A 26,736-nucleotide genomic window follows, 5' to 3' on the forward strand; every position below is an offset into this window, starting at 1 on the left:
TAATCTTACACTTTCCCACATTGTGTCCCCTCTGCCACATCTTTGCCCATTCTTCTGGCATGTCCAAATCCTTCTGCAGGTTCTCCATTCCTTAGTATAACATGTCCCTCCACTTAGTGTCATAGACATGTATGGCACGGAAACATACCTTTCGGTCCAACTTGTCCATGCCAACTAGCTATCCTAACCTAATCGAGTCCCACCTGGCCCATATCCCTCCAAACCCTTCCTATTAATATACCCATCCAGATGCCTTTTAAACATTGAAATTGTACTAGCCTCCACCACTTCCTCTGGCAGCTCATTCCATACAGGTACCACCCTCTGCATGAAAAAGTTGCCCCTTAGATCCCTTTCATATCTTTCCCCTCACACCCTAAACCTATGCCCACCCCAGGGAAAAGACTTTGTCTGTATATCCTATCCATGTCCCTCATGATTTCATAAACCTCTATAACGTCATCCCTCAGCCTCCGACGCTCCAGGGAATACAGCCCCAGCCTATTTCCCCCTCTCCCTATAGCTCAAATCCTCCAACCCTGGCAACATTCTTGTAAATCTTTTCTGAACCCTTTCAAGTTTCACAACATCTTTCTGATAGGAAAGAGACCAGAATTGCATCGAATATTCCAAGTGTGGCCTAACCTATGTCCGACATGACGTCCCAACTACTGTACTCAATACTCTGACCAATAAAGGAAAGCATACCAAACCTCTTCTTCACTATCCTATCTACCTGCGACTCTACTTTCCAGGAGCTATGAACCTGCACTCCAAGGTCTCTTTGTTCAGCAACACCCCCTAGGACCTTACCATTAAGTGTGTTCATCCTGCTAAGATTTGCTTTCCCAAAATGCAACACCTCAAATTAAACTCCATCTGCCACTTCTCAGCCCATTGGCCCATCTGATCAAGGTCCTGTTGTAATCTGAGGTAACATTCTTTGCTATCCACAACACCTCCAATTTTTGTGTCATCAGCAAACGTAATAACGATACCTCTTATCCTCACATCCAAATCATTTATATAAATGATAAAAAGTAGTGGACCCAGCACCGATTCTTGTGGCACTCCACTGGTCACAGACGTCCAGTCTGAAAAACAACCCTCCACCACTAGCCTCTGACTTCTACCTTTGAGCCAGTTCTGTATGCAAATGGCTAGTTCTCCCTGTAATCCATGAGACCTAACCTTGCTAATCAGTCTCTCATGGGGAACCTTGTCGAACAACTTACTGAAGTCCATATAGATCACATCTACCGCTCTGCCCTCATCAATCCTCTTTGTTACTTCAAGAAACTCAGTCAAGTTTGTGAGACACAATTTCCCACGCACACGCACACAGCCAAAGCTATCTCATGTCCCCTTTTTGTCCTCCTGATTTCTCTCTTAAGTACACTTCTACTGCCTTTAAACTCTTCAAAGGCTTCACTCGGTCTATCCTATCTATACCTGACATGTGTTTTCTTCTTTTTCTTAACCAAACCCTCAATTTCCTTAGTCATCCAGCATTCCCTACACCTACCAGCCTTTCCTTTCACCCTAACAAGAATATACTTTCTCTGGGCTCTCGTTATCTTATTTCTGAAGCTTCCCATCTTCCAACCGTCCCTTTACCTGCGAACATCTACCCCCAGTCAGCTTTTGAAAGATCTTGCCTAATCCGTCAAAATTGGCGTTTCTCCAATTTAGACATTCAACATTTAGATCTGGTCTATCTTTTTCCATTATTATTTTAAGACTAATAGAATTATGATCGTTGGCCCCAAAGTGCTCCCCCACTGACACCTCAGTCACCCAGGAGTAGGTCAAGTTTGCCCCTTCTGTAATGGGTACATCCACATACTGAATCAGAACATTTTCTTGCACACACTCAACAAATTCCTCTCCATCTAAACCCTTAACATTATGGCAGTCCCCGTATGTTTGGAAAGACTTATCTTTGTGTTATTTGCAAACTTTGCAACAATGCCCTCAGCTCCTTCATTCAGATTATTAATGTATAATATGAACGGTTGCTGTCCCAACACTGACCTCTGTGAACTGTTACTGGCTACCATCCTGAAAAAAAACCCTGTATATCCACTGCCTGCCTTTTGCCAGTCAGCCAATCCTCTATCCCTGCCTCTACCTTTGCCCCTACTGCCATGGGCTCTTGTTTTATTTTACAACCTCTTGTGGGCACCTTGTCAAAGGCCTTCCGGCAATCCAAATAGATCATGTCCACTGGCTGTTCTTTGTCTAACTTGCTCAGTACTTCCCCAGAAGAATTCTAACAGATTTGTCAGACATGAATCTCCTTGACAAAGTCGTCCTGATTGAGCCCTATTGTATCTTGCACTTCTAAGTACTCCATAATTTCATCCTTAATAATGGACTGTAAAATGTTGCCAACAGCCAAAGTCGGGCTAACTGACCCATAATTTCCTGTCGTATGCCTCCCTACCTTCTTAAACAGGGGTGTTACATAAGCCACTTTCCAGTTTTCTGTGACCTTCCCTAACTCCAGTGATTCTTGAAAGGTCAACAGCAATACATGAGGAATCTGCTGTGCTATTTACTCCAGAAATCTGGCTGTAGACCATCTGGTCTGGGTGATTTATCTTTCGGATCTTAAAACTTCCCCAACACCTTCTCCCTGGTGATTGTCATGACACTCACCTCTGCCGCTGACTGTCTTGAAGGTCTGGTATGCTACTGATGTCTTCCACCACAAAGACTGCAAAGTAACTGTTCAATTCCTCTGCAGGATTTGTTCCCCAAACTATTCCATTTGTGTTGATTGTATTGTCATTGGAATTGGTTTTCTGTTGACTACAAAAGTGCAGTAAACTAACGTTCAGTATAAATGTATAGAAATATTTATTTAAAAATTTACTCAAGGCAATGTTTAAACTATGATTGACAATTGCAATGTGACGTTTTGTATGGCATTAATACTAAATGTGTAGTGGACCATAGGTTTTCTGTCATGATTGAAGTGATATCACTTCTGCAAGTGGCTGACATTAAATTTTGAAATTTGCTGCAAAAAAAGAAAATGGCGGTTGCTTTAGTCAAGTCTTTTACTATCGTAGGAATTTCTACTTGCTACAGCTTATGTACATGTGCCTTGAGTTCTGATTAATCTCAGCAGTAACGTAACACTGAATAACTGCACTTACCTGTTAGCATGGATGAAATAACAGGAGAGCATGAACTTTGTGCTTGTATTACAGGTTATCTTTAAGATGCACAATTGCAATATTACATCCTTCTATCCTACTTTCGATTATCTATTTGATTGTAGGTATTGCAGAAGGACCAATGTTTGAGATTGCAGAGTTTTAGATTATGACTCAATGTAATCAATAGCTGAGATTTGGATTCGATATGGATTTGCATAGCTGAATGGTACAGACTCATAAAGCGTTGCTGACATCACTGTAGTGTTTATATTGCAGTTGGAAGGGTTAGCTACTGTTTTGAAGTGTCTGCAAGGCTTCACTTGTCCAGTCTTTGGCTCCTCCCTAATTACTGCTGTCTGTATTCCTCAAGTCATTGGTATAACATGAATCTAGCATGCACCTTGCATTTGATTAAATACAACATGGCATTGAGTGTTGCCTTGCCTTAGCACTGACTTCATATTGATGAAGATATAGCCATCTTAATTGTTTTGCTTTTGACACCTTGTTACAGAAAAGAAATGAACAGTTTTGCAGTATACTTATGATGAAACAAGATGTGACATGGGTTATGCGGCAGTGATTTGTCTTGCAAACTTGCTTAAAGTGACCAGGCTCTTGAAACTACAAGCTGCAGCAATTCTTCCTTTGTGTTGTCCTGTTGTATCAATACCGGTTGTGTTGAGCCTGCATTTCGTCTGTTCTGCCAACTTTAATTGGCAGAAGCTGAAAATGTCTTAGTGAGGAAGGGGAGTGGAAGCTCCATTATTACAGTGGACAAAAATGTGTGAATGCCTTCCATTTGTTGACTGACCCATATCAGTGTATATTGGACAGTAATATCAGGAATGCTATTTTCTTTGTATTCTTTGTTCAGAACTGTTATAAAACTTGAAAATTACACAGTTGTGTTTTTAGTATCTTTTGTACTTGATATAATTTAACCAGTCATGACCTGACAATCATGTGGACAAGTTTCAGTTGCTGTTTCATTGAAATAGTGATGTGAGTGTAGTACTAGTAACCAGCATTTGATGTGTGTTGGATTCTGAAAGACTAAGCAGTACTTGTAGGTCATTTAATGGGCAAGCATAAAAAGCAAAGTTTATGATTATACTTCGAGCCCTTCCCCACCATTATGCGAATCCTTGGTCAATGTCAAGAAGCAAACTTTGGAACATTATAAAAATTCCATTCTGGAGCGTGTATACTGGTCTAGTGTGAAAATAGGTCACTGAAAGCAGCTAGTCACACAGAGTTTAAAATGTATGATCCAATAAATATCAAGAATCAATAGGTTTATTAAACATTTTCTTGGATTTTTTTTTGTATGGATGTGGGTCATCAAATTAACTGGTTCTATTGGCTAATCGCTAAGGAGCAGTGATAGTACATAGATGTTGCAATTTTAGTTTGGATTTGTTAAAATCCCTGTGAATGCTAGCACGAGCATTGTAAATTATTAAAAGTAACATAGGAAACACATGCTTGTGAGAGAAATTTGCGTACTTAATTTCTGATGAAAAAAATTTAAAAATCATTGGATTCAACAACATGAAAAGTCTCTAAAGAGGAAAAGTTGGATAGGCTGGCTTTATTTTCCTTAGAGCAGAGGAGGCTGAGGGGTGATCTGATTTGAGGTAAATAAAATTATAGAGGCACAAGCAGGGTAGATCATGAGAATCTCTTCCCCATGGCAGATATGTCTAAGACCAAAAAGCATAAGCTTAAGGTGAGGAGCAAATGGCTTAGGGGAGATCGGCGATAAATGTTTTTTTTCACCCAGAGGGTGGTAGATGTATGGAATGTGCTGCCCCAGAGGATGGTAGAGTCCAGTACACTCGGAACATTCAAGAAGCATCTGGATGAGCACTTAAAATGCCAGGTTGGAGTAGCCTATGGATCTAGTGCAAGTAAATAGATTAGCGTAGTTTGATGTTTGATGGACGGCCAAAGATCCTGTTTCAATGTTGTATATACTGTATGATTCTAGATAGCAAAACCCGCCAGAACAAGAGTGGAAGGGTAACCAAAGAAATCATCTTTATAATTTGAAAAAAAAAGCAATATATCTTGTCCCACCTTCCAACATTTAGCTGCTATATTGCTATTATAAATGCAGTATAAATGAAATAACGCAGTATATTGGCTTCTGGCCAGATTGTTTAGAGCAGTGATCTAAACAAGCAGTGCCTACCACCCACCACTGCCAAACCTCAAAACCTCCATTGCTCCATAATACAAGTAACTGAAGTTGCTTTAGTCCTAGAATATCACAGGGTTGCACTCTCATTAGATGTAGATGACTGGTGGCAGTTTAATTTGAGAGTCACCACCCCGCAGCAAGAGGATAAGTTGAGAAGGTGGGACCTTTGCGGTAACTAGTTCCAAAAGCAGGTAATTCCTTAAATGACTTTGAGAACATTTCATGGAAAATTATGTCCTTGAACCAGCAGGACCGTGTTAGGTTTAGTGATGACAAGTCTTAATTAATGACCAATCTAATGGTAGGGGACTCCTAAATCACAGTGACCATAACGTGATTGGATGTGATAATAGACTTATGAGAGATTTAAAGGTGAGTCACAAATTACAGTTTTCTATTTTGATATTCCAGCTCTCCAATCTTAATTACAAAAGAAATCCACCTTGAACTGCAAGATCCCCATTCTTTAGAAGACCACACTGATTTCTCAATAACTTAATTTAGCTAGACAATTTAGTAGTTATAACACTGGAGTAATAACTCGGAGTATGAGTATAAGGCAGATTGTGAAATTGAATTCGGTCAATGAACTGTCACTGAATTCTTAAAATGTACCTGGGAATACTTCAGGACAGGAAACCAGTATCCCATTAATCCATTTTATTATTTTCTCTACCTGTTAATAACATTTTCCTAAGAATGTATTTGAGTACCTAAGTCACTCTGGATCTTGTCTGTTTCAAGTGTTACATCTTTTCAAAAGTGTCCTATCTATTTTCAGGTCCAAAGTGGGTGACTTATCTGCTGACATTGAAATCCATTTGCCATGGTTTGCTCATTTCTCTAACCTATTCGCATATGTTTATAATGTTACACTGTCATCTACATTGCTTAAAATTCTGTCTAATGTTGTCAATGGCAAAGTTGGGTATGTGGTTATTTCATCACAGTTATTAATAAATGCTGTAAATAGAGGTCCCAGCATGTTTTGGGTCACATCCTGCCATTGAGACTACCTGCCAATTGTGTGTACGTGCCATCAATAGTTTGCCTTCAAATCCATGGATTTAAATTTTGACTAACAGACTTTATCAAATGCCTTCTGGGAGTTCATGTAACTCATAATGTAGACTGTTAATACTTCAGTTACCTCTACAAGATGACGTATCAGGTTCATCAGGTATGAAATACCCTTTGCGCATGTTAGTTTTGTGATTAGCTGAATTATTTCATTGCATTCGTTCACTGTCACCTGAATTATTGACCAATGATTTCTCAAAAACAAATGTTAAACTAGCATGTTTATGATTTCTTTCTTCCACCCTGTCATCTCTCTCAAATAGTAAAGTGTTATGCACAATTTTCCTATTTAAGGAATGTTTCTAAAATCAAAACCTTAGAATATAGTAGATGGAGTGTTTGCAGTCTTTAAATTTACTTTAAAACCCTGTGATAGAAACAATCTGATTCTGGGAATTTGACATTCTTCAGTGATGTTTTATTTTGTTAGTTTTACTGAGGGCTGTCTTTGATTTTATTGTAATTGTTCCCTTCGATCTTCTTGCATACTGACTGCATTGTCTACCAAAATATTGATGCTGCATAGCTTTTTAGCATGTTATTAATTCTCATTAATAATATTACTGATGATAATTTCAGGTCTGAGGTTGTTCCTGAATATCCACTTCCAAACATAGTAGTTAAATTGGGGTGTTTCAATATTGTTTACACATTTCTTTTAATGCTCCCTTTTTGTAGCTCTTATGATCTGTTTTGTTACCCTTTGCTGTGGTTAATGGTTTTCCCATTAGTCAGTTTTCAAACTTTTACATTTGTATTTGTTTTGTTCAGGTACTAGCTCTCCCTTTGTTGTCTGGCTGACCCTTTTGGCAAATAGAGCTGTTCTGCTGTTTTTGAAGGCAAGGGAGAAAATTATTTACCTCATCTCAAATCTGTTTCATGTGTACTGACATGGACAGTATTGTAACAGTGTCTTCCTGAGATAAGGCCATAACACAAGAAATAGGCGCAGGTATTGGCCATTCAGCCCAACTTAAGCTAGTTCAGTCATTCAATAAGATCATGGCTGATCTGTCCCAGACCTCAACTTTTTTTTTGTGCCAGCTCAGGATGTCCCTCAACTTCCTGATGGTTCAAACGTTATCTACGTTCTCTTTACTTCAGTAATCTAACCTCTGCAACCAGTTTGGGTAGAGAATTCCATTCCATTCCATTCCATTCTCTCCGGAGAAGAAATTCCTTGCATCTCAGTTTTAACTGCGTATCTCCTTATTCTGTAACTATGTCACCTTTTTTGAGATTTCCCAGTAGTGGAAATCACTCTTCTTTCCCTCTCTCTCTCTCTCTCTCTCTCTCTCTCTCTCTCCACCCCCCCCCCCCCCCCCCAAATCAACATTGTGAAGCATCTCAGAATCTAGCATGTTTTGTGGAGATCATCCTCATTCTTGTAAATTCTAACATATCAACACCTAACCCATTTTACCATTCTTGATCTTTCAATCCATTCATTACAGGAATCAGCCAAGAATCTCTTCAACTGACTCCAATGCTAGTACATATTTTAATATAGGGGAACCAAAACTGTACAGCATTCTAGATACAGCCTCTCAGACACTCTATATAGTGAGAAGAAGAATTTTCTATTTTAGAATTCTAACTCTGCAAGTAAAGGCCAGAATTCCATTTGCCTTCCTGATTTCTTATGGCAATTTACTCAATGCACATACTGCATCTGCATGCTAACTTGATCTCTCATGAACATGAGTTTAGAATAAAAGAAGTATTTTGGCAAGATTTGTAGCTCAGGTTGAGGTTGTGGATGTAAGTTTGCTTGCTGAGCTGGAAGGTTGGTTTTCAGATGTTTCGTCACCATACTAGGCAACATCATCAGTCGAGAATGTGGTGCTGGAAAAGCACAGCAGGTCAGGCAGCATCTGAGGAGCAGGAAAATCAACATTTTGAGCATTAGCCTTGATGAAGGGCTCATGCCTGAAATGTTGATTCTCCACCTTAGATGCAGCCTGACCTGTTGTGCTTTTCCAGCACCACACTGTCAACTCTGATCTCTAGCATCTGCAGTCCTCACTTTCTCCTAGGTAACATTTACTGTGGAAAAGGGTATGGAAGATATAGACTGTAGGGAAATAGATGGTGACATCTTGCAAAATGTCCAAGTTACAGAGGAAGAAGTGCTGGATGTCTTGAAACAGGTAAAAGTGGATAAATCCCCTGGACGTGATCAGGTGTACCCAAGAACTCTGTGGGAAGCTAGAGAAGTGACTGATGGGCCTCTTGCTAAGATATTTGTATCATCGATAGTCACAGGAGAGGTGCCGGAAGACTGGAGGTTGGCAAACGTGGTGCCACTGTTTTAAGAAGGGCGGTAAAGACAAGCCAGGGAACTATAGACCAGTGAGCCTGACCTCAGTGGTGGGCAAGTTGTTGGAGGGAATCCTGAGGGACAGGTTGTACATGTATTTGGAAAGACAAGGACTGATTAGAGATAGTCAACATGGCTTTGTGTGTGGGAAATCATGTCTCACAAACTTGATTTGAGTTTTTTGAAGAAGTGTAATAAAGAAGATTGATGAGGGCAGAGCAGTAGATGTAATCTATATAGACTTCAGTAAGGCGTTTCACAAGGTTCCCCATGGGAGACTGATTAGCAAGGTTAGATCTCATGGAATACAGGGAGAACTAGCCATTTGGATACAGAACTGGCTCAAAGGTAGAAGACAAGGTGGTGGTGTTTTTTCAGACTGGAGGCCTGTGACCAGTGGAGTGCCACAAGGATCGGTGCTGGGTCCTCTACTTTTTGTCATTTACATAAATAATTTGGATGAGAGCATAAGAGGTACAGTTAGTAAGTTTGCAGATGACACCAAAATTGGAAGTGTAGTGGACAGCGAAGAGGGTTACCTCAGATTATAACAGGATCTGGATCAGATGGGCCAATGGGCTGAGAAGTGGCAGATGGAGTTTAATTCAGATAAATGCGAGGTGCTGCATTTTGGGAAAGCAAATCTTAGGAGGACTTATACACTTTATAGTAAGGTCCTAGGGAGTGTTGCTGAACAAAGTGACCTTGGAGTGCAGGTTCATAGCTCCTTGCAAGTGGAGTCGCAGGTAGATAGGATAGTGAAAAAGGCATTTGGTATGCTTTCCTTTATTGGTCAGAGTATTGATACAGGAGTTGAGCGGTCATGTTGCGGCTGTACAGGACATTGGTTAGGCCACTGTTGGAATATTGCGTGCAATTCTGGTTTCCTTCCTATCAGAAAGATGTTGTGAAACTTGAAAGGGTTCAGAAAAGATTTACAAGGATGTTGTCAGGGTTGGAGGATTTGAGCTATAGGGAGAGGCTGAACAGGCTGGGGCTGTCTTCCCTGGAGAGTTGGAGGCTGAGTGGTGACCTTATAGAGGTTTACAAAATTATGAGGGGCATGGATAGGATAAATAGACAAAGTTTCTTTCCCTGGGGTGGGGGAGTCCAGAACTAGAGGGCATAGGTTTAGGGTGAGAGGGGAAAGATATGAAAAAGACCTAAGGGACAACTTTTTCATGCAGCAGGTGGTACGTGTATGGAATGAGCTGCCAGAGAAAGTGGTGGAGGCTGGTACAATTGCAACATTTAAGAGGTATTTGGATGGGTATATGAATAGGAAGGGTTTGGAGGGATATAGCCGGGTTCTGGCAGGTGGGACTAGATTGAGTTGGGATATCTGGTCAGCATGGACTGGTTGGACCGAAGGGTCTGTTTCCATGCTGTACATCTCTATGACTCTGAGTCTATAGCATCATCAGGGATTTCCAGTGAAGAACTCGTGTTATGACCTGCTTTCTTTTGTGTTTAGGTTTCCTTGGGTTGGTGATGTCCTTTCCTTTTCTTTTTCTCAGAGGATGTTATATGGGGTCCAAGTCGATGTGTTTGTTGATAGAATTCTGGTTGGAATGCCATGCTTCTAGGTATTCTTGTGCATGAATCTATTTGGCATGTCCTAGGATGGATGTGTGTCCCAGTTGAAGTGGTGATCTTCCTCATCTGTATGTAAGGATACCCGTGATAGTGTGTCATGTCTCTTTGTGGCTAGTTGATGTTCATGTATTCTGGTGGCTAGTTTTCTGCCTGTTTGTCCAATGTTGTGTTTGGTACTTTAGTGTCATTACCCAACCTGCAGGATGCTTGAAAATCATTTTAAACCAAACAGACGACATTGAGAAAGCTTGCAAATACTGACACTTACCAACAGGTGGCGATAGACCCGACCCCACAACGAGAGAACTGAATCAGAGCCCTACTCAAAAAAAACGTCAGAAATCTGGAGAATTAAACCAGACTCACTTCGAAAAAAATGAAACTAGACAGATCCAACACCTGTTTTATGTATTACCTGAAATTCAGAAACCAGGAACTCCCCTCAGACCCATAGTCTCACCATCTGGAACAGTAACATATAGATTAGCCAGGGAACTACACCAAAGATTAAAACACTTAGTAGAAGACTCACGCCCACTCTATTCACTCCACCCAAGAAGTCCTAAACACCATCAAAGACACCAAGGTAGAAGTTGATGAAATAATGGTCTCCTTTGACATAACAGCCCTGTTCACGTGAATGAACATCAATCTGGCCAAAGAAATACTGACTATACTATTAGAAGAACCAAAGGCGCACACACCAACCACCACCAACTTCATCCGCAAAGACAACATCATCAAGCTAGTGAACCGATGCCATACTACCCACTTCACTTTCAATAACAAAACCTGCAGACGAGCCAATGGAACCCAGGGATCTCCGATATCAGGGTTCTTACAGAGGTAGTAATGCAGATATTCAAACAAACCGCTCTGCCAACCATCCAACCCAAACTTTGGGTCTACTACATGGATGACCCCTTTGTCATCACTAAACGAAATAAATTAGAGGAAACCTTCAAGACCATCAATAATATCCTTACTGGCATAAAATTCACAAAAGAGGAGGTAAACAACAACAAACTTGCCATTCCTAGGTGTCACAGAGCGCACAACCAATGGGAAACTTCAAACCAGCGTGTACAGCAAAATAACACATATGGACCAAATACTGAACTACTGAAGCAATCATCTCAATACCAACAAACTCAGCTGCACTAGAACATTATTTCAATGAGCCACCACACGCTGCAGCACAGGGGAATTACGAAGAGTAGAGGAAAAGCACCTATATAGCGTATTCAAAAAGAACAGGTTGCCAATGAACACAGTCTACCGCCGCCTTAACAACAAACCGAAACAAGCAGGCCAAACGCATCCAGAAATCCTAGCCACTCTCTCCTTTTTCACACAGAGGGTAATGTGTGTATGGAATGAGCTGCTAGAGGAAGTGATGGAGGCTGGTACAATTACAGCATTTAAAAGGCATTTGGATGGGTATATGAATAGGAAGGGTTCATAGGGATATGGACCAGGTGCTGGCAAATGTGACTAGATTAGGTTAGAATATCAAGTTGGCATGGACAAGTTGGACTGAAGGGTCTGTTTCGTGCTGTACATCTCTATGACTCCAAGACTGAAATGGTCTGAATCTTGACACCAGGTGGGTGACTGTGTCTTTGCTGCAGAGAGCAATATCTATTTCCCCTATCTATATTATCCCCAATTACTGCTATATTTCTCTTTTCTCATTTGAATGGCACTTTGTACCATAGTGTTGTCGTCACTTACCTCTATTTTCCTCCATTCTATGCCTATGTGGTGCATGACTGCCTTCTGAAACATGGTGGCACAAAGATTGGTGTGAGAAATTTACTACCAGTACAGGGAAAAATAGAGTTCTTACATTGCGATAGGCTTTGTTTGAAACATGCTAAGTTTAGGGTCTTGGAAAAACACACAACTCGGGTTGGGGAGCAGGCTGAAAGGTGTACTCTTGCTATGAAAGCGCCTTGAGGGCTCTCACGTGCTGCAAATGTGGCTGCTATGAAGTGTCCACCAGTGCGCTCATTCTAGAGCTGCAATATTTAGCTAACCTTGCTATCTCTATTCTGTTAGTTAATTTGGATGTAAAACATGTTAAAAGTGAATTTCTTAGTTGTATTCTTCAGCCACTGGTTTAAACCATTGGCCAATAGAAGAAACATAGAAGAAATACCCACCTTTTTCTTCCTGTGACATTGCACTTTGGTTTTGACACAAAGAAACCAGTAGACAGAGCTCCCTGACACTGATTGCTGTCTCCTGCAGCTGTCCTCTTATGCAAGCAGCTCTTCTCTTTATGAAGGTATAGTCCTGCATTCTCTCATGCTGTTTGAGAACCTGCTGATTTCACTTTCTTTCCTGCTCGTTACGAGCCTGCTATCTCACACTCTCCTGCACTGTTTCAGTGGCACGAAGCTCTCTTGCTTTAGGTCCTTCTCTCTTCCAATCTTTTTGTCACACAGAAGAAGTCACACAGGGATGCCTGAGCATCCCTACTGTAAATGATGGCAGTATCTAGTATGTAAATGTAAAAGACAAAGCTTGAAGCATTCACAATTATGTTTAGCCAGAACTGCCAAGTGAATACTGCAATCCATTTTTAGGCCTAGGTTTCCCACTGTTACAAAAGCCAGCCTTTGGCAGATTTAGTTCCCTTTATGTGAAATTTTTTAAAAATGCATTCAATGCACTGCAAGAACTGAGGGTTCCATGCATGTTCCATCTGCAGTGCTGAAGAAATGTGCATGAAACATAGCCTTGCTTGAAACTAGTTAATTCCGCTACAGCTATAGCACTGATACCTAGCTGGCAGTGAGAAGTTAAATAAAAATAAAATGCTGTAAATGTTCCAGATGAGTAACATCGATGAAGAGAAACAAATTGAACATTTCAGATGTAACTGCTTTGAAGTAGAAGCAAGGGAAATGAGAGAGGATGGAATCAAATCAAGGAAAGGCCTGTCATAGGGTGGAATACATTCGGCTTGCCTGGATGAGTGCAGCTCTAACAACATACAAATAGCTCAGTACCAGCCTAGACAAGGTAAAAACAATGACTGCAGATGCTGGAAACCAGATTTTGGATTAGTGGTGCTGGAAGAGCACAGCAGTTCAGGCAGCATCCAACGAGTAGCGAAATCAGCGTTTCATCAGGAATAAAGGCAGTGAGCCTGAAGCGTGGAGAGATAAACTAGAGGAGGGTGGGGGTGGGGAGAGAGTAGCACAGAGTACAATGGGTGAGTGGGGGAGGAGGTGAAGGTGATAGGTCAAGGAGGAGAGGGTGGAGTGGATAGGTGGAAAAGGAGATAGGCATGTCGGACAAGTCCGGACAAGTCAAGGAGACAGTGCTGAGCTGGAAGTTTGAAACTAGGATGAGGTGGGGGAAGGGGAAATGAGGAAGCTGTTGAAGTCCACATTGATGCCCTGGGGTTGAAGTGTTCTGAGGCGGAAGATGAGGCGTTCTTCCTCCAGGTGTCTGGTGGTGAGGGAGCGGCGGTGAAGGAGGCCCAGGACCTCCATGTCCTCGGCAGGGTGGGAGGGGGAGTTGAAATGTTGGGCCACGGGACAGTTTGATTGATTGGTGCGGGTGTCTCGGAGATGTTCCCTAAAGCGCTCTGCTAGGAGGCGCCCAATTTCCCCAATGTAGAGGAGACCACATCGGGAGCAACGGATACAATAAATGATATTAGTGGATGTGCAGGTAAAACTTTGGATCAATCAACCAATCAACCAAACCGCCCTGTGGCCCAACATTTCAACTCCCCCTCCCACTCTGCCGAGGACATGGAGGTCCTGGGCCTCCTTCACCGCCACTCCCTCACCACCAGACGCCTGGAGGAAGAACGCCTCATCTTCCGCCTCGGAACACTTCAACCCCAGGGCATCAATGTGGACTTCAACAGCTTCCTCATTTCCCCTTCCCCCACCTCATCCTAGTTTCAAACTTCCAGTTCAGCACTGTCTCCTTGACTTGTCCGGATTTGTCCGACCTGCCTATCTCCTTTTCCACCTATCCACTCCACCTTCTCCTCCTTGACCTATCACCTTCACCTCCTCCCCCACTCACCCATTGTACTCTGTGCTACTCTCTCCCCACCCCCACCCTCCTCTAGTTTATCTCTCCACGCTTCAGGCTCACTGCCTTTATTCCTGATGAAGGGCTTTTGCCCGAAACGTCAATTTCGCTGCTCGTTGGATGCTGCCTGAACTGCTGTGCTCTTCCAGCACCACTAATCCAGAACCAGCCTAGACAAATCAACCCCTTTGGCTCCATATCCACCACCTTATTTGCTTACTCCGAGATTAGTACGACATGATTGCAGTATGTGACATACAAGGCAGCCTAGAAAGATGAGAGCATTAACTTCATGAAAACACTACCATCTACAAGTTACCTTCTAAGTTTCTCTCAGTGCTGATTTGGAATTTCTTGTTGGAACAACTACTGCTGTTCCTACATTGTAAGCAGGTAAAAATCCTAAAATATCTTGCCTCATGTTGTAGGTGTCTACACACCTCAAAAGATGTGGTAGTTCAAGAAGGCAGCTCCTTGAGCACATTCTTGAGAACAATTAAGTACAGGCATTAAATTCTATGAATGCTTTCATTACCAGCATCCCCTGAATTAATAAAAGAATAGTCTTTTCGACAGAACTTTTAAATTAATGCTTATTTAGATGTTATTCAGTTTATATTTCGGAAAGTTTGATTTAGGATTAAAATGCAAAATATTTGAGCTTAGATTTGACTGTCTCAGGCTAATCACTAAATCTGATTGAAATGTTTATATCATGGGAGGGAGCTGTCGGTTGAATTGATCAAATGATGAGCAGGCATTGAATAATTTAAAAGCAATCTAATTTTCCTTCCTTTGAGTAGATAATACGTGGATATGCTTGGATTGTGAGTTAGTTTCTATTTACATATTAGATCCTGGGGAAACTGGACTATCCTTGGAACTTGGTATTCCTTGCATTGCTATTATAAAAGCGGACTGTGCACTACCTTGTATTTAAAATGCCGATTTCACTAAAGCTTGCATTAACTTTATAAATTCAGTTGCAGTTAACCCTCAGGCTTACCACTAAACTGAAGTAGTCAATCTTTTGATCATACATAGGAAGTTGAGAGATGACTTTGAAGTTTGTAAAAATGATGATCGGTGTAGGTAGAGTTAATGGTAGTAGCTTTTTCCCTAGGATGGGGGATTTCAAGACTAGGGAGCACAGTTTTAAGGTGAGAGGAGAGAGATTTTAAAAAGGATAGTTTTTACACAGGGTGGTTTGCATGTGGATTTAACTTCCTGAGGAAGTGGTGAATCTGAATACAACTGCAACATTTTTTTAAAAATTGGATAAGTATGTGAATGGGAAAGTGATATGGGCCAGGAACAGGCAGGTGGGACGAGTTTATTTTGCGATTATGTTCGGCACGAGTGGCTGGACAGAAGGGTCGGCTTCTGTACTATATGACTCTGATTCATTGATTGCTCCGTGACTGCATCTGAGTGATTTCTCTAATATGATTGGAAATAGCCTGTCAGGACTAGTCAGTCCGTTCGGACATTTATCTCCTAAGAACATGGTTTGGAGTTATGCTGCAGTACAACAATGGGAGTAAATGGCACTTTATAAAAATTCATTGTTATGTATGTCATGGATTAAGTCATGACTTTTGTTTACTTCGTTTACAGGGTTACAGTGTAGTTGACATTTATTGCCCATCCCAGAGGGTAGTTAAGAGTGAACCCCATTGCAGTGGGTCTAGGGTCACATGTAGTGAAAAAGCACAGCATGTCAGGCAGCATCCGAGGAGCAGGAAAAGGGCTTTTGCCCGAAATGTCAATTTTCCTGCTCCTCAGATGCTGCCTGACATTCTGTGCTTTTCCAGCACCACTCTAATTTAGACTGTGGTTTCTAGCATGTGCAGCCCTTGTTTTTACCTAGGGTCACATGTAGTCCAGACCAAATAAGCAAGGCACTTTCCTTCATTGAAGGGCATTAGTGAATCGGGTGGTTTTTTCAAAAATTGAGGATGGATTCATGATCATCGTTAGACTCTTAATTCCAGATTTTTATTGAATTCAAATTCCACCACCTTCCAACAATGGTAATATTGATGAATGTCAAGACTAGATGGTTAGATTGTTGTTGAGCTAGCAATTGCCTGGCACTTGTATAAATGTTATTTGTCACTTTGTGACCCATGCTTGAAAGTTGTCCAGTACTTGCATGTGAGCTTGTCTGCTTCAATATCTTAGGAGTTGCAAATAAATGGAACATGTGCACAGATCAGTTCTAACTTTATCTTTGAATGCCTTTGAAGCAGCTAAAGATTGTTGGGCCTAGAACTAAATGTTGAACAGCTGCAGTAATGATTATCCTCCAATAACCACAATTACCTTTTTGTGGTAGGCATGAGACCATCCAATGGAGAGTTTTAAAATAAGTAGTGCTGAACAAACTGAGCAGGTCTTGTACCATCAGTAGAGAGAGAAACAAGAATTTGTTTTAAGTTCATTCTGATTCATTCAGAACTTATGGAAAACTTTTTTATACTGTAGACAGAGTGGGAGGAGGAGGAATAAGTAGAACAGATTAAAAGATGCTCAGAGCCAAAGACAAAGAGGCCGCTACTGATGGTGATCGGAGGATGTAAAATGGTGAAAAGGTGTGAAAATGAGAAAACGGAGAGTTCAGAGTTTGTTCTGGTTAATTTGATTTGAGTTTTGCATCGGCTCCTTGCTGGAATACACAATCACATGCTGTCTTGATGTCAAGAGTGGTCTCCTTCATTTAGGAAATTCAATGTCTTTATCCATGTTTCAATCTAAGCAATTATATGATGCCAGTTTGGAATTTACTGAGTAAATTCCCTTCACAAATGGCAACATTTTTTCAATGAGTCATTATGTAAGCACATTATGCTTTTGTACTGTACAACACAGAGGTCTAGAAGGACCCAGATGCAATCCATTTTTTAGAACTTTTGAATTTACTTGCAAAAGGACTTTAATTGATCTCCAACTATAGGCTAGTGAAGGGGGAACATAAGTCGTTGTCTGTGTTCCTGATGTTCCAGAAATTTTGAGAGAATGCATCTCTGAGATTGTCAGGTAACAATCAGATCATATTTTGCTGAAGGTGTGCTAACTCGAAGAATGGTTTACACAGGAAATATTAGAAGCATCCAGAAGTTGAGTCAGTTTCTAAGGGTGAATCAGTGGAGGAAAAAATTGGTTTTATGTTTAGAACCAGCGTTAAGTCAGTAGTTGGAACATGCAGTTAAATACTGAAGCTGGAGTCCCACCAAACTGGACTTTGCACACTGATAGAACGTCTTGATGCTACTGATGATAATCTACTTCAAGTGCCTATATTTCCTTATAAATCTTAATTTCTCTACTGATTAAAAATCTATCTCAATCTTGAATATACCTGATGATCCAGCCTACATAGCCCTTTGTGGTAAAGAATTCCACAAATTCACTCCCCTCAAAACAAATTCTTCCTTTCCTCCTCGTCTCTATCTTAAATGGATGACCCCTTATTCTGAAATTATGCCCTCTGGTCCTAGACTCTCAAGGGAGAAGAACCTTTCCATATCTAACCTGTCAAGTCCTTTGATGTTTCAAAAAGTTGTCCTCTCACTTGTCCTGTACTCACTGAAATGAAGACCAGCTCACTCAACCTTTCCTTTTTCAGATTGTCCCTCCATACCTGAGATCAGCATAGGGAACCTTCTGTTGTTTCTACCTATATTGCCGGTGTGTCTTTCCTTAGGTGCACAGAATTATTCAGTTTTACAGCAGTGGTCTTGATTAGTGCCTTGTATAGTTGCAGCAAGACTGCCCTATTTTTGAACTGCCTTTCTTATCACCAGCTAAATATGTATACTAGATTTTTGAGATTTATACACAAGGATTCCTAAATCCTTTGTGCTGTAGCTTTCTGTAGTCTTTTTCCCATTTACATAATATCAGCTTCTCTTCTTCCTGCTAATGTACATAACCTCACAGTTTCCCATTTTATAATTCCATCTGTCAAATTCTTGTCTACTTGCTCAACTTGTAGATGTCCCTCAGCAGACTGTCATCCTCACCATTTGTTTTCCCTTCCTATTTTTGTTATTTGCAAACCCCACTATATTGCATTCACTTTCCTCATTCAACTTGTAGTGTATTCTTTGTCAACAATTATGGCCCCAGCATTGATCCCTATGGTACTGCAGAGGTGTGGCTTTGGGTGACTGTATGAACAGTGACAGTCAGTACTGTTCTAGGGAATGATTATGCACAAATTTGTCATCCTCAGTGTAAGTTACGCACCAGTGATCGATCTGCCACCTCTTCCTTGCTACCCCTATCCCTTTCAAAAATGAGAGAAAATAAAAACAATTGAATCATACTTGCTGCAAAATGAAAATTCACTGGTATTATTTATCTATAATTGTGAAAAATAAAAGTGATATGAACAGAATAGAGACTATAAATTTTCCCCCTGGCAGAATTATGTTACCTTGGAGAAGGAAGTGTCACAAACTCCCTTGTTTGTAATAAAAAAAATCTAGTTGGACAAGTTTATCTCCAGAAACGTGACATACAACATGTTTAATTTTTAATGCCTCCTCCCTTAAATCTGTTGCTGGAAGTGTCATTTTGTTTGGGGCTGTCAATCTAGCCTTAAACAAATATAACATAACATGCTTTTCCAAGTGTTAACTATAGACCTCTTTATATTATCCATCTTCTGCCTAAAAGAAAAATTTCCAGTACAACCTTGGTTAGATGAACTTATAGATTTTTGAGTTTACTGATCTGTGCAGTAATTTACATAGGTTTAGAAATAACTTTAGAACTAACCATTCATCTGAAAATATTGCTTACTACAGCAATGAAATTTACTTTAGTTTTATCTGAACTTGACTTGCAAAAAACCAAGTTTCTGTCAAATTTGATGTATCTTTTGGTCATTAAAGGTGCTTTGTTAACTAATGACAATTTATCTTGTCAGATATATTTAGGAAATCACAATCTTCTGTCAACACAAGTTTCATATATACATTTTAATTCTTGTACAGATAGAGTTATAAAGCATGGAACAGATCCTTCAGTCCAGTTTGTCCATACCATTTGGTGGCATTTGCCAGCATGTACCCATCCAGATGCCTTTAACTGTTGTAATTGTACTCTCCTCCACCACTTCCTCTGGCAGCTTGTTCCATAAATGCAGTGCCCTCTTCATGAAAATGTTGCCATTCAGGTCCCTTTTAAATCTTTCCCCTTTCCCCTTAAGCCTACCCCCTCCAGTTTTGGACACCCCACCTTGGGGGGAAAAGACCTTGACTATTATAGAGTCATAGAGATGAACAGCACGAAAACCAACCCTTCAGTCCAACTCGTTCATGCCAACCAGATATCCTAAATTAATTTTGTCCTGTTTGCCAGCATTTGGCCCATATCCCTCTAAACCCTTCCTATTCATGTGTCGAAGGGCTTATTGAAACCCTGATGAAGGGCTTATGCCCGAAACATTGACTGTCCTGTTCCTCGGAAGCTGCCTGCCCTGTTCCTCGGAAGCTGCCTGCCCTGCTGTGCTTTTCCAGTGCCACATCTTTGGACTTTGATCTCCAGCATCTGCAGTCATCACTTTCTCTCCTTCCTATTCATATACTCATCCGCATACCTTTTAAATGTTGTAATTATACTAGCCTCCACTACATCCTCCGGCAGCTCGTTTTATATATGCACCACACTCTGCATGAAAACGTGGCCCCTTGGGTCCCTTTTAAATTTTTCCCCTCTCACCCTAAATCTATGCCCTCTAGTTCTGGACTCTCCCACCCCTGGGAAAAGACCTTTTTTTATTTGTCCTATCCATGCCCCTCATGATTTTATAAACCTGTATAAGGTCACCCCTCAGTCTCTGACAGTTCAGGAAAAACAGCCCCAGTCTATCCAGCCTCTCCCTATAGCTCAAACCCTCCAACCCTGGCAACATCCTTGTTAATCTTTTCTGTACCCTTTTAACTTCAGTAAGGCATGCAACAAGGTTCTTCGATGTCGACTGTTTAGCAAGGTTAGATCACATGGAATACAGGGACAACTAACAATTTGGAAACAGAACTGGCTCAAAGGTAGAACTAAGCGTGTGGTGATGGAGGGTTGCCTTTCAGATTGGAGACCTGTGACCATTGATGTGCCACAAGGATCGGTCCAGGGTCCACTGCTTTTTGTCATTTATATAAATGATTTGGATGTGAACATAGAAGGTATAGTTGGTAAGTTTACAGGTGACATCAAAATTGGAGGTGTAGTGGACAGCAAAGAAGGTTACCTCAGAGTACAATGGGATCTTAATCAGATGGGCCAATGGGCTCTGCAGTGGCAGATGAAGTTTAATTTAGATAAATGAGAGATGCTGCGTTTTGGAAAGGGAAATCCGAGCAAGACTCGAACACTTAATGGTAAGATCCTGGGGAGTGTTGCTGAACAAAGACCTTGGAGTGCAGGTTCACAGTTCCTTGAAAGTGGCATCGCAGGTGGATAAGATACTGAAGAAGGCATTTGGTATGCTTTCTTTTATCGGACAGAGCATTGAGTACAAGAGTTGGGAAGTCATGTTGCGGCTGTATAGGACATTGGTCAGGCCACTATTGGAATATTGTATGCAATTCTGATCTCCCTCCTATAGGAAGGATATTTGGCTATTCAGCCTAACCATGCCCCTCATGATTTTACAAACCTATATAAGGTCAACCCTCATCCTCTGCTCTAGGGACAAAAGCCCCAGCCTATTCAGCCTTTCCTTATAGCTCAAACTCTCTAATGCCAGCAACATCCTTCAATCTTTCCTGAACCCATTCAGATTTAACAACATTTTTCGTAAAGCAGGGAGACCAGAATTGAATACTGTATTCTAAAAGTGGCTTCACCAATGTCTGCAACATGATGCCCCGAGTCCTAAACCCAGTTCCATGACCAATGAAGACAAGTGTGCCAAATGTTGCCTTCACCACTCACTCCCTGCAACTCCATTTTCAAGGAATTATGCACTTGCACCCCAAGTCCCTTTATTCGGCAACACTCCCCAGGACCTCACTATTAACTGTATGTCCTCTGATTTGCCTTTCCAAAATGCAACACCTCACATTTATCTAAATTAAACTCCATCTGTCACTCCTTGGTCCATTAGCCCACCTACTCAAGGTTCCATTGCGCTCTGAGATTGCTTTTACTGTCCACTACACAACCAATTTTGGTGTCATCTGCAAACGTACTAACCAGATTTCCTGTATTCATGTCCAAATCATTTATATAAATGACAAAAAGCAGTGGACCCAGCACCAATCCTTGCGGCATACCACTTGACATAGACCTCCAGTCCAACAAACAGCACTTTGTCTCCTACTTTCCAGCCAATTTACTATCCAATAGTCTATTCCCCATGGGTCCTAAGTGATCTCACCTTGTTAACCAGTCTACGATACAGAACCTTGTGGAATGCTTTTCTGAAGTCTATACAGACAATGTCTGCCATTCTACCTTCATCAGTCTTCCTTGTCACTTTTGCAAAAAAAAATGTCAATCAAGTCAGTGAGATGTGAAATTTCCCACACAGCCATGCTGACTTTCCCTAATTCACCTTTTGCCTTTCCAAATGCATGTAAATCCTGTCCTTCAAAATCCCCTCAAATGACTTAGCCACTATTGATGTCAGGCTAGCCAATCTTTAGTTCCCTGGCTTTTCCTTCCTACCTTTCTTAAATAATGGCACCACATTAGCCGCCCTTCAGTCTTCCGGCACTTTACCTGTGGCTATCGATAATGCAAATACCTCGGCAAGGGCTCAACAATCTCAGTTGAACCAATATATTTCTGGTGAAATTGTTTACTTAGTTTTTACCCAGTGCAGCTTCTTATGGAATTTAAACTCCGTTTTCAAGCCATTCCTGGATGAGAGATTCCCTGGAAATGTTTGTGTATTGCTCAGTTCTTTTCCTTTTCTCTTTTAACTTTGCTGGTGTTATGTAGATTCACCACAAAGCTCTTACAAAGGTGCATAACAAACAATCATTTTTAGATTTGGCAGTTGGTTTTACAGTCAGATATCCTTCCTGCCACTGGCCCTCCTTATTTTCCTGGACTAGGAATTGGCACTGATGGTGCAGGCAGACCAGTGCCTATTAGCTGGGTCTTTTATTGCTATCAAGCATGACAGAAAATAATATTTTGGCATATTGTAGAATCCCTACAGTGTGCAAAAGGTCATTCAGCCCGTCAAATCTGCATCGACAATCCAAAGAGCACCCCATTTTCCATTGCCAGTCCACCTAACCTGCCCATCTTTGGGCTGTGGAAGGAAACTGGAGCAGCCGGAGCAAACCCATGCAGATACGGGGAGAGCATACAAATTGCATGCAGACATTTGGCTGAGGCTGGAATTGAACCCAGGTTCCTGATGCTGTGAAGCAGCAGTACTAACCACTGAGCCACTGTGACCAGACAGCAACAAAAGTAACTTTTGGTAAAACAGAAATCTGAAGACCATGCACATTCTCAGGGAAAGTTTTTGGAACTCCACCCTCCCCTTCCCCTACAACACCCCAAAACAAACACATGATTTGAAATTGTATTGTAAGTAAGGCATATATGCTGAAGTGGAAAATTAAGCGTGCATCTCTTTCTTTATGTTTGGAAGTCCTTATGTCTTTTTTTTAAAGCTGCGTGCCAGTGTGTTCATTGTGTGGGTCTAATCCAGTCATTTCTATGGATAGTAAAGAAATGAGTTAGCTAAAGCCCCTTCATCGTGCAACTCCAGCTAATGGAATGGAATGTACTTATTCCAAAACTTATGGTGAAAGATTTTGTTTTACCACTGCTGCTCATTTGAAATTTTCAAATTGTTCTCTCGTATACCATTATAGGACGATGAATGCTATCAGGAGAAAGGAGAAATAAAATATTTTTTCAAACTTTGGTTTAGTTTTGACTGAAAATTGATAATTTAATCAATACAGTATTAAATAATTTGCCAGTAAAAACAGTAAGATGCTGAATGTTTTTTTTTTGCACAGCTCCTTAGAAACATCATGAACCCAGTATACAGTTCAGCTGCTTCAGGGGTTCCATATGCAAATCCAAAAGGAATTGGATACCCAGGCAAGTTGATAAATTAATGCTATGTCAGTTAAGAAATATAGTTAATTATTGCTCGGAAATGTGGGAGTTTAATGGTAAAAGATTAGATGAAGTATTAAATACTTGTGACTTTAACTCCAAAAATACATTGAACTAGTTTAGGCACCTTGACTGAAGAACACCACATTATTGCATTCTGTTGGAAGATTGGACCAGTGTGGCTACCATCCTTTCTGGGACTGGATTTGAAAGGCTGTTTGAGAAGTTTTGTTGCTGTGACTTTAATGATGTTCCATCATCATGTTTAAGACTAATTCTAGTCCATTTTCGACTGTCAACTTTAGTGATTTCCTCCAATTTCACTTCACTCTCATTCACCCTGTCATTAGAATTTGGAATTTGAAGAATTGTGCTTGTAAGTGGCATGTTAGTCAGTGTTCTTTGTAATGTTTGTAAAGAGGAACTGGTAACATTACTTTTTAAACCATTGTTTCTTCTGTCTTTAGATAATGATTCTGAAACATAGCAAATGGTATCGTCTGGATTTATATTGGACAATATTTAATGTTTGTTTTCTGTGAGGATTAGTTTATGTGTTATGGGCTTGTGATTATATTGTATTCTTTATGCTAATTTTAAATTCACATTTTTTTAAACTATGCAGGTTTTCCAGTGGGTTATGCAGCAGCTGCTCCTGCCTTTTCTCCTACTATGTATGCTGGTACAAACCCAGCCTTCCAGACAGGTATCACACTTGTTAATGATTACATTCATATCAGTGGTCACGCATAGTAAAAATATCTTTTTAACCTTAAAGCACTGATTTATGAGCCACAATTATATTCTTAGCATCTTAGTTTGGGATGAAGCTGAGCAATTTAAAATATTCTGTGAATATGCAGATTTAATCTTAAAAGGGTCAAAGTAATAAGTGACTAGTCATGTGTCTCTAAATCATTAAAGGCATTGTTTGGGAATTTATGTACTCATTTAGTTGAGCGATACCAGCTCAGTTTGTTCTGATTTGACATGAAGCTTAGCCCCAAATTCAGGGGACCCCGACCTCGAGTGAAATCAAAAGCTTGCATCCCAAACATTCCAAAACAAGAATTATTTTGAAGCTTACTGTTATGGAAAAAGCAAAAGCTGTTTCATAAGCATATCCTACAAATATTAGTGTTACGTGATAATTGGCCTAACCTTAATGCATTTATGTTAGCCACGTTTTTTTTCGGGGGTGGGCAGGTGGGGAGGGAGGGAGGGAGGGAAGGGGAAGATATCTCAGCTATTCAAATGGACGTGTCACTTCTATACTACTTTGCTGAAATCTAAGTCTTGATGATGTGCTGAAGTTGCAGCGTGAACTGATAGCCAACTGACTCAGACCAGAGGGCAACTAGTGAGCCACATTCGGGCTCTCCAGAGTCTTCCTTTCTTGTGTTCTTGAGACTTCTTGCAAAATAAATAGCACTGGGTCAGTAGTACTCCCAGTAAGTTTACTGAGGAAATTTGCAGCAGGCAGAGATGATGTTTTAAACTGAATTCAGTTTTCACTTTGGCAAATATTAACCTACAGCTCTGCTTTAAGTTCAAATCCCATATGTATTAGAGAATAGAGATTTGTTTTTCCAGTTTTACATATGAAAAGCTGTCTACTCTAACAGGAGACATATGCAGTGTTCTGAAAATAAGAGCAGATCATATTCATAATTCCGATAACTTAAATTTGTTTAACTCTCTTTTTAAATTGCTACACACACTGAGGTAGTAGAGATGCCAAGCAGTAGATTAGAATTAGGAATTGTAGATACTTACAATTGGGGAGATGTTAAAATAACTGATATAATGAGTGTAAAACATCTGTGGATTTTGGAAAGTAAAATGTAAGATTCATTAGAGATGTTGCATTTTTCTTCAGCCTCTTATTTATTTGAATAGATGAAGGCAATTACATATGGTTGCTTATTAGTTGGCTGATTTATGATCTACAGCTGTGTAATTTTGATTGGAAGAGGACAATTGGAGAATCACTATCCTATTATTGTCCTAATTAAATGGGGAATGATGGAGACATTGTGGTTGAGTATGCAATATTGGTTGATATGACCATAGTGTGAAAAGAAATACTAAGGGGTTTAGCATCTTTAGAAAAGGATTAATCACTAAGCCTGAATAACCTGCTAGGAGAGGCAAGGGAAGAAACAGCAGAAGCTCTCAGCATCATTTTGCAGTTCTGTTTGGGTATTTACCTAATACTAGAGGCCTGTCAACCTTATGCAATTGCTTAAAAAGGGACATGAATGGATCAAGTAATTACAGAATGGCCATCCTAACCTTAGATATGGCAAAATGTTCTATAGAAAGTCTTGAGGATCCATGTCATCCATTAGAAAGACAATTAATAAATATTTATGGATTTGTCAAGCGACGTTATATTTTCCTCATTTGTGTAAATATTTCAAACTCCCAAAGTGTGTTAATGGAAGTTGCACACTGGATTTTAGCAAGGAATTTGATGTCTCTTTGGTACATGATGTAAATGTAAGTGGTGTGATTAATTTGTTAGCAGATTAAACAAAAATTGTTTGAGAGATTAATAGTGAGGAGGAAAGCTATAAAATGTAGGATGTTATCAATGAATGGGTCAGGTTGGCTGAAATTGGCAAACGGAATTTGTTCTAGACAAATGCCGGTCGAGTAAATTAGAGATCACGCAATGCAAAATAATACAAGTAAGGGTAGGTTATGGAAATGTAGAGCAACAAAGGGATATCAAAATGAGTATCATAGAACGTATCTATCTACAGATTGTTGAAGATAGCAATAAGCATAGTGCATTTCTTCCTTGTCTTGGTCTTCCAAAAGTAAGGCGATCGCTTTTGGAAGCCCCAAGACGAGGAAGACAGCACTATGCTTATTGCTATGGGGGAAGTGTATCACACTGAGTAGATTTATGACCAAGTTTCTTGAAATGAATGTTGTTTATAAAGAAAGGTTTAATTAGCTGAGTTTGTTTTCTCTGAATCAGTAGAGGCTGAGATTAGTTTTAATTCTGTAAAATTAAGTGGACCTAGATTTACTCCAGGGCTGTTTTTTATCTTTGAAGATTATTTTAGTTTTCCAGGCCTCATTTTTTAACTCTGTGCACTCACTCATTTACTAAATGATTTAGTCACATCATAAAAATAGCCATGTCTGCAGAAGACATGTTCACGGTAATGGCCTATTGTGTGTTCACAGTT

At 40.4% G+C, this 26,736-nt stretch overlaps 1 protein-coding gene across 1 annotated transcript in view; it reads left to right on the forward strand.

Moving 5' to 3' along the window:
• The window catches only part of fam168b (family with sequence similarity 168 member B), a 44,973-nt gene that overhangs the window by 4,112 nt on the left and 14,125 nt on the right, over positions 1 to 26,736 (forward strand). Inside the window, exons 2-3 of the mRNA XM_072572905.1 lie at positions 23,431 to 23,515; positions 24,159 to 24,239. Coding sequence (XP_072429006.1) covers positions 23,446 to 23,515; positions 24,159 to 24,239 — 151 coding nt within the window. The 5' untranslated portion in view covers positions 23,431 to 23,445. The remainder of the gene's footprint in view (positions 1 to 23,430; positions 23,516 to 24,158; positions 24,240 to 26,736) is intronic.

The sequence above is a fragment of the Chiloscyllium punctatum genome, chromosome 6 (genome assembly GCF_047496795.1).
Source record: "Chiloscyllium punctatum isolate Juve2018m chromosome 6, sChiPun1.3, whole genome shotgun sequence".
NCBI lineage: Eukaryota > Metazoa > Chordata > Chondrichthyes > Orectolobiformes > Hemiscylliidae > Chiloscyllium > Chiloscyllium punctatum.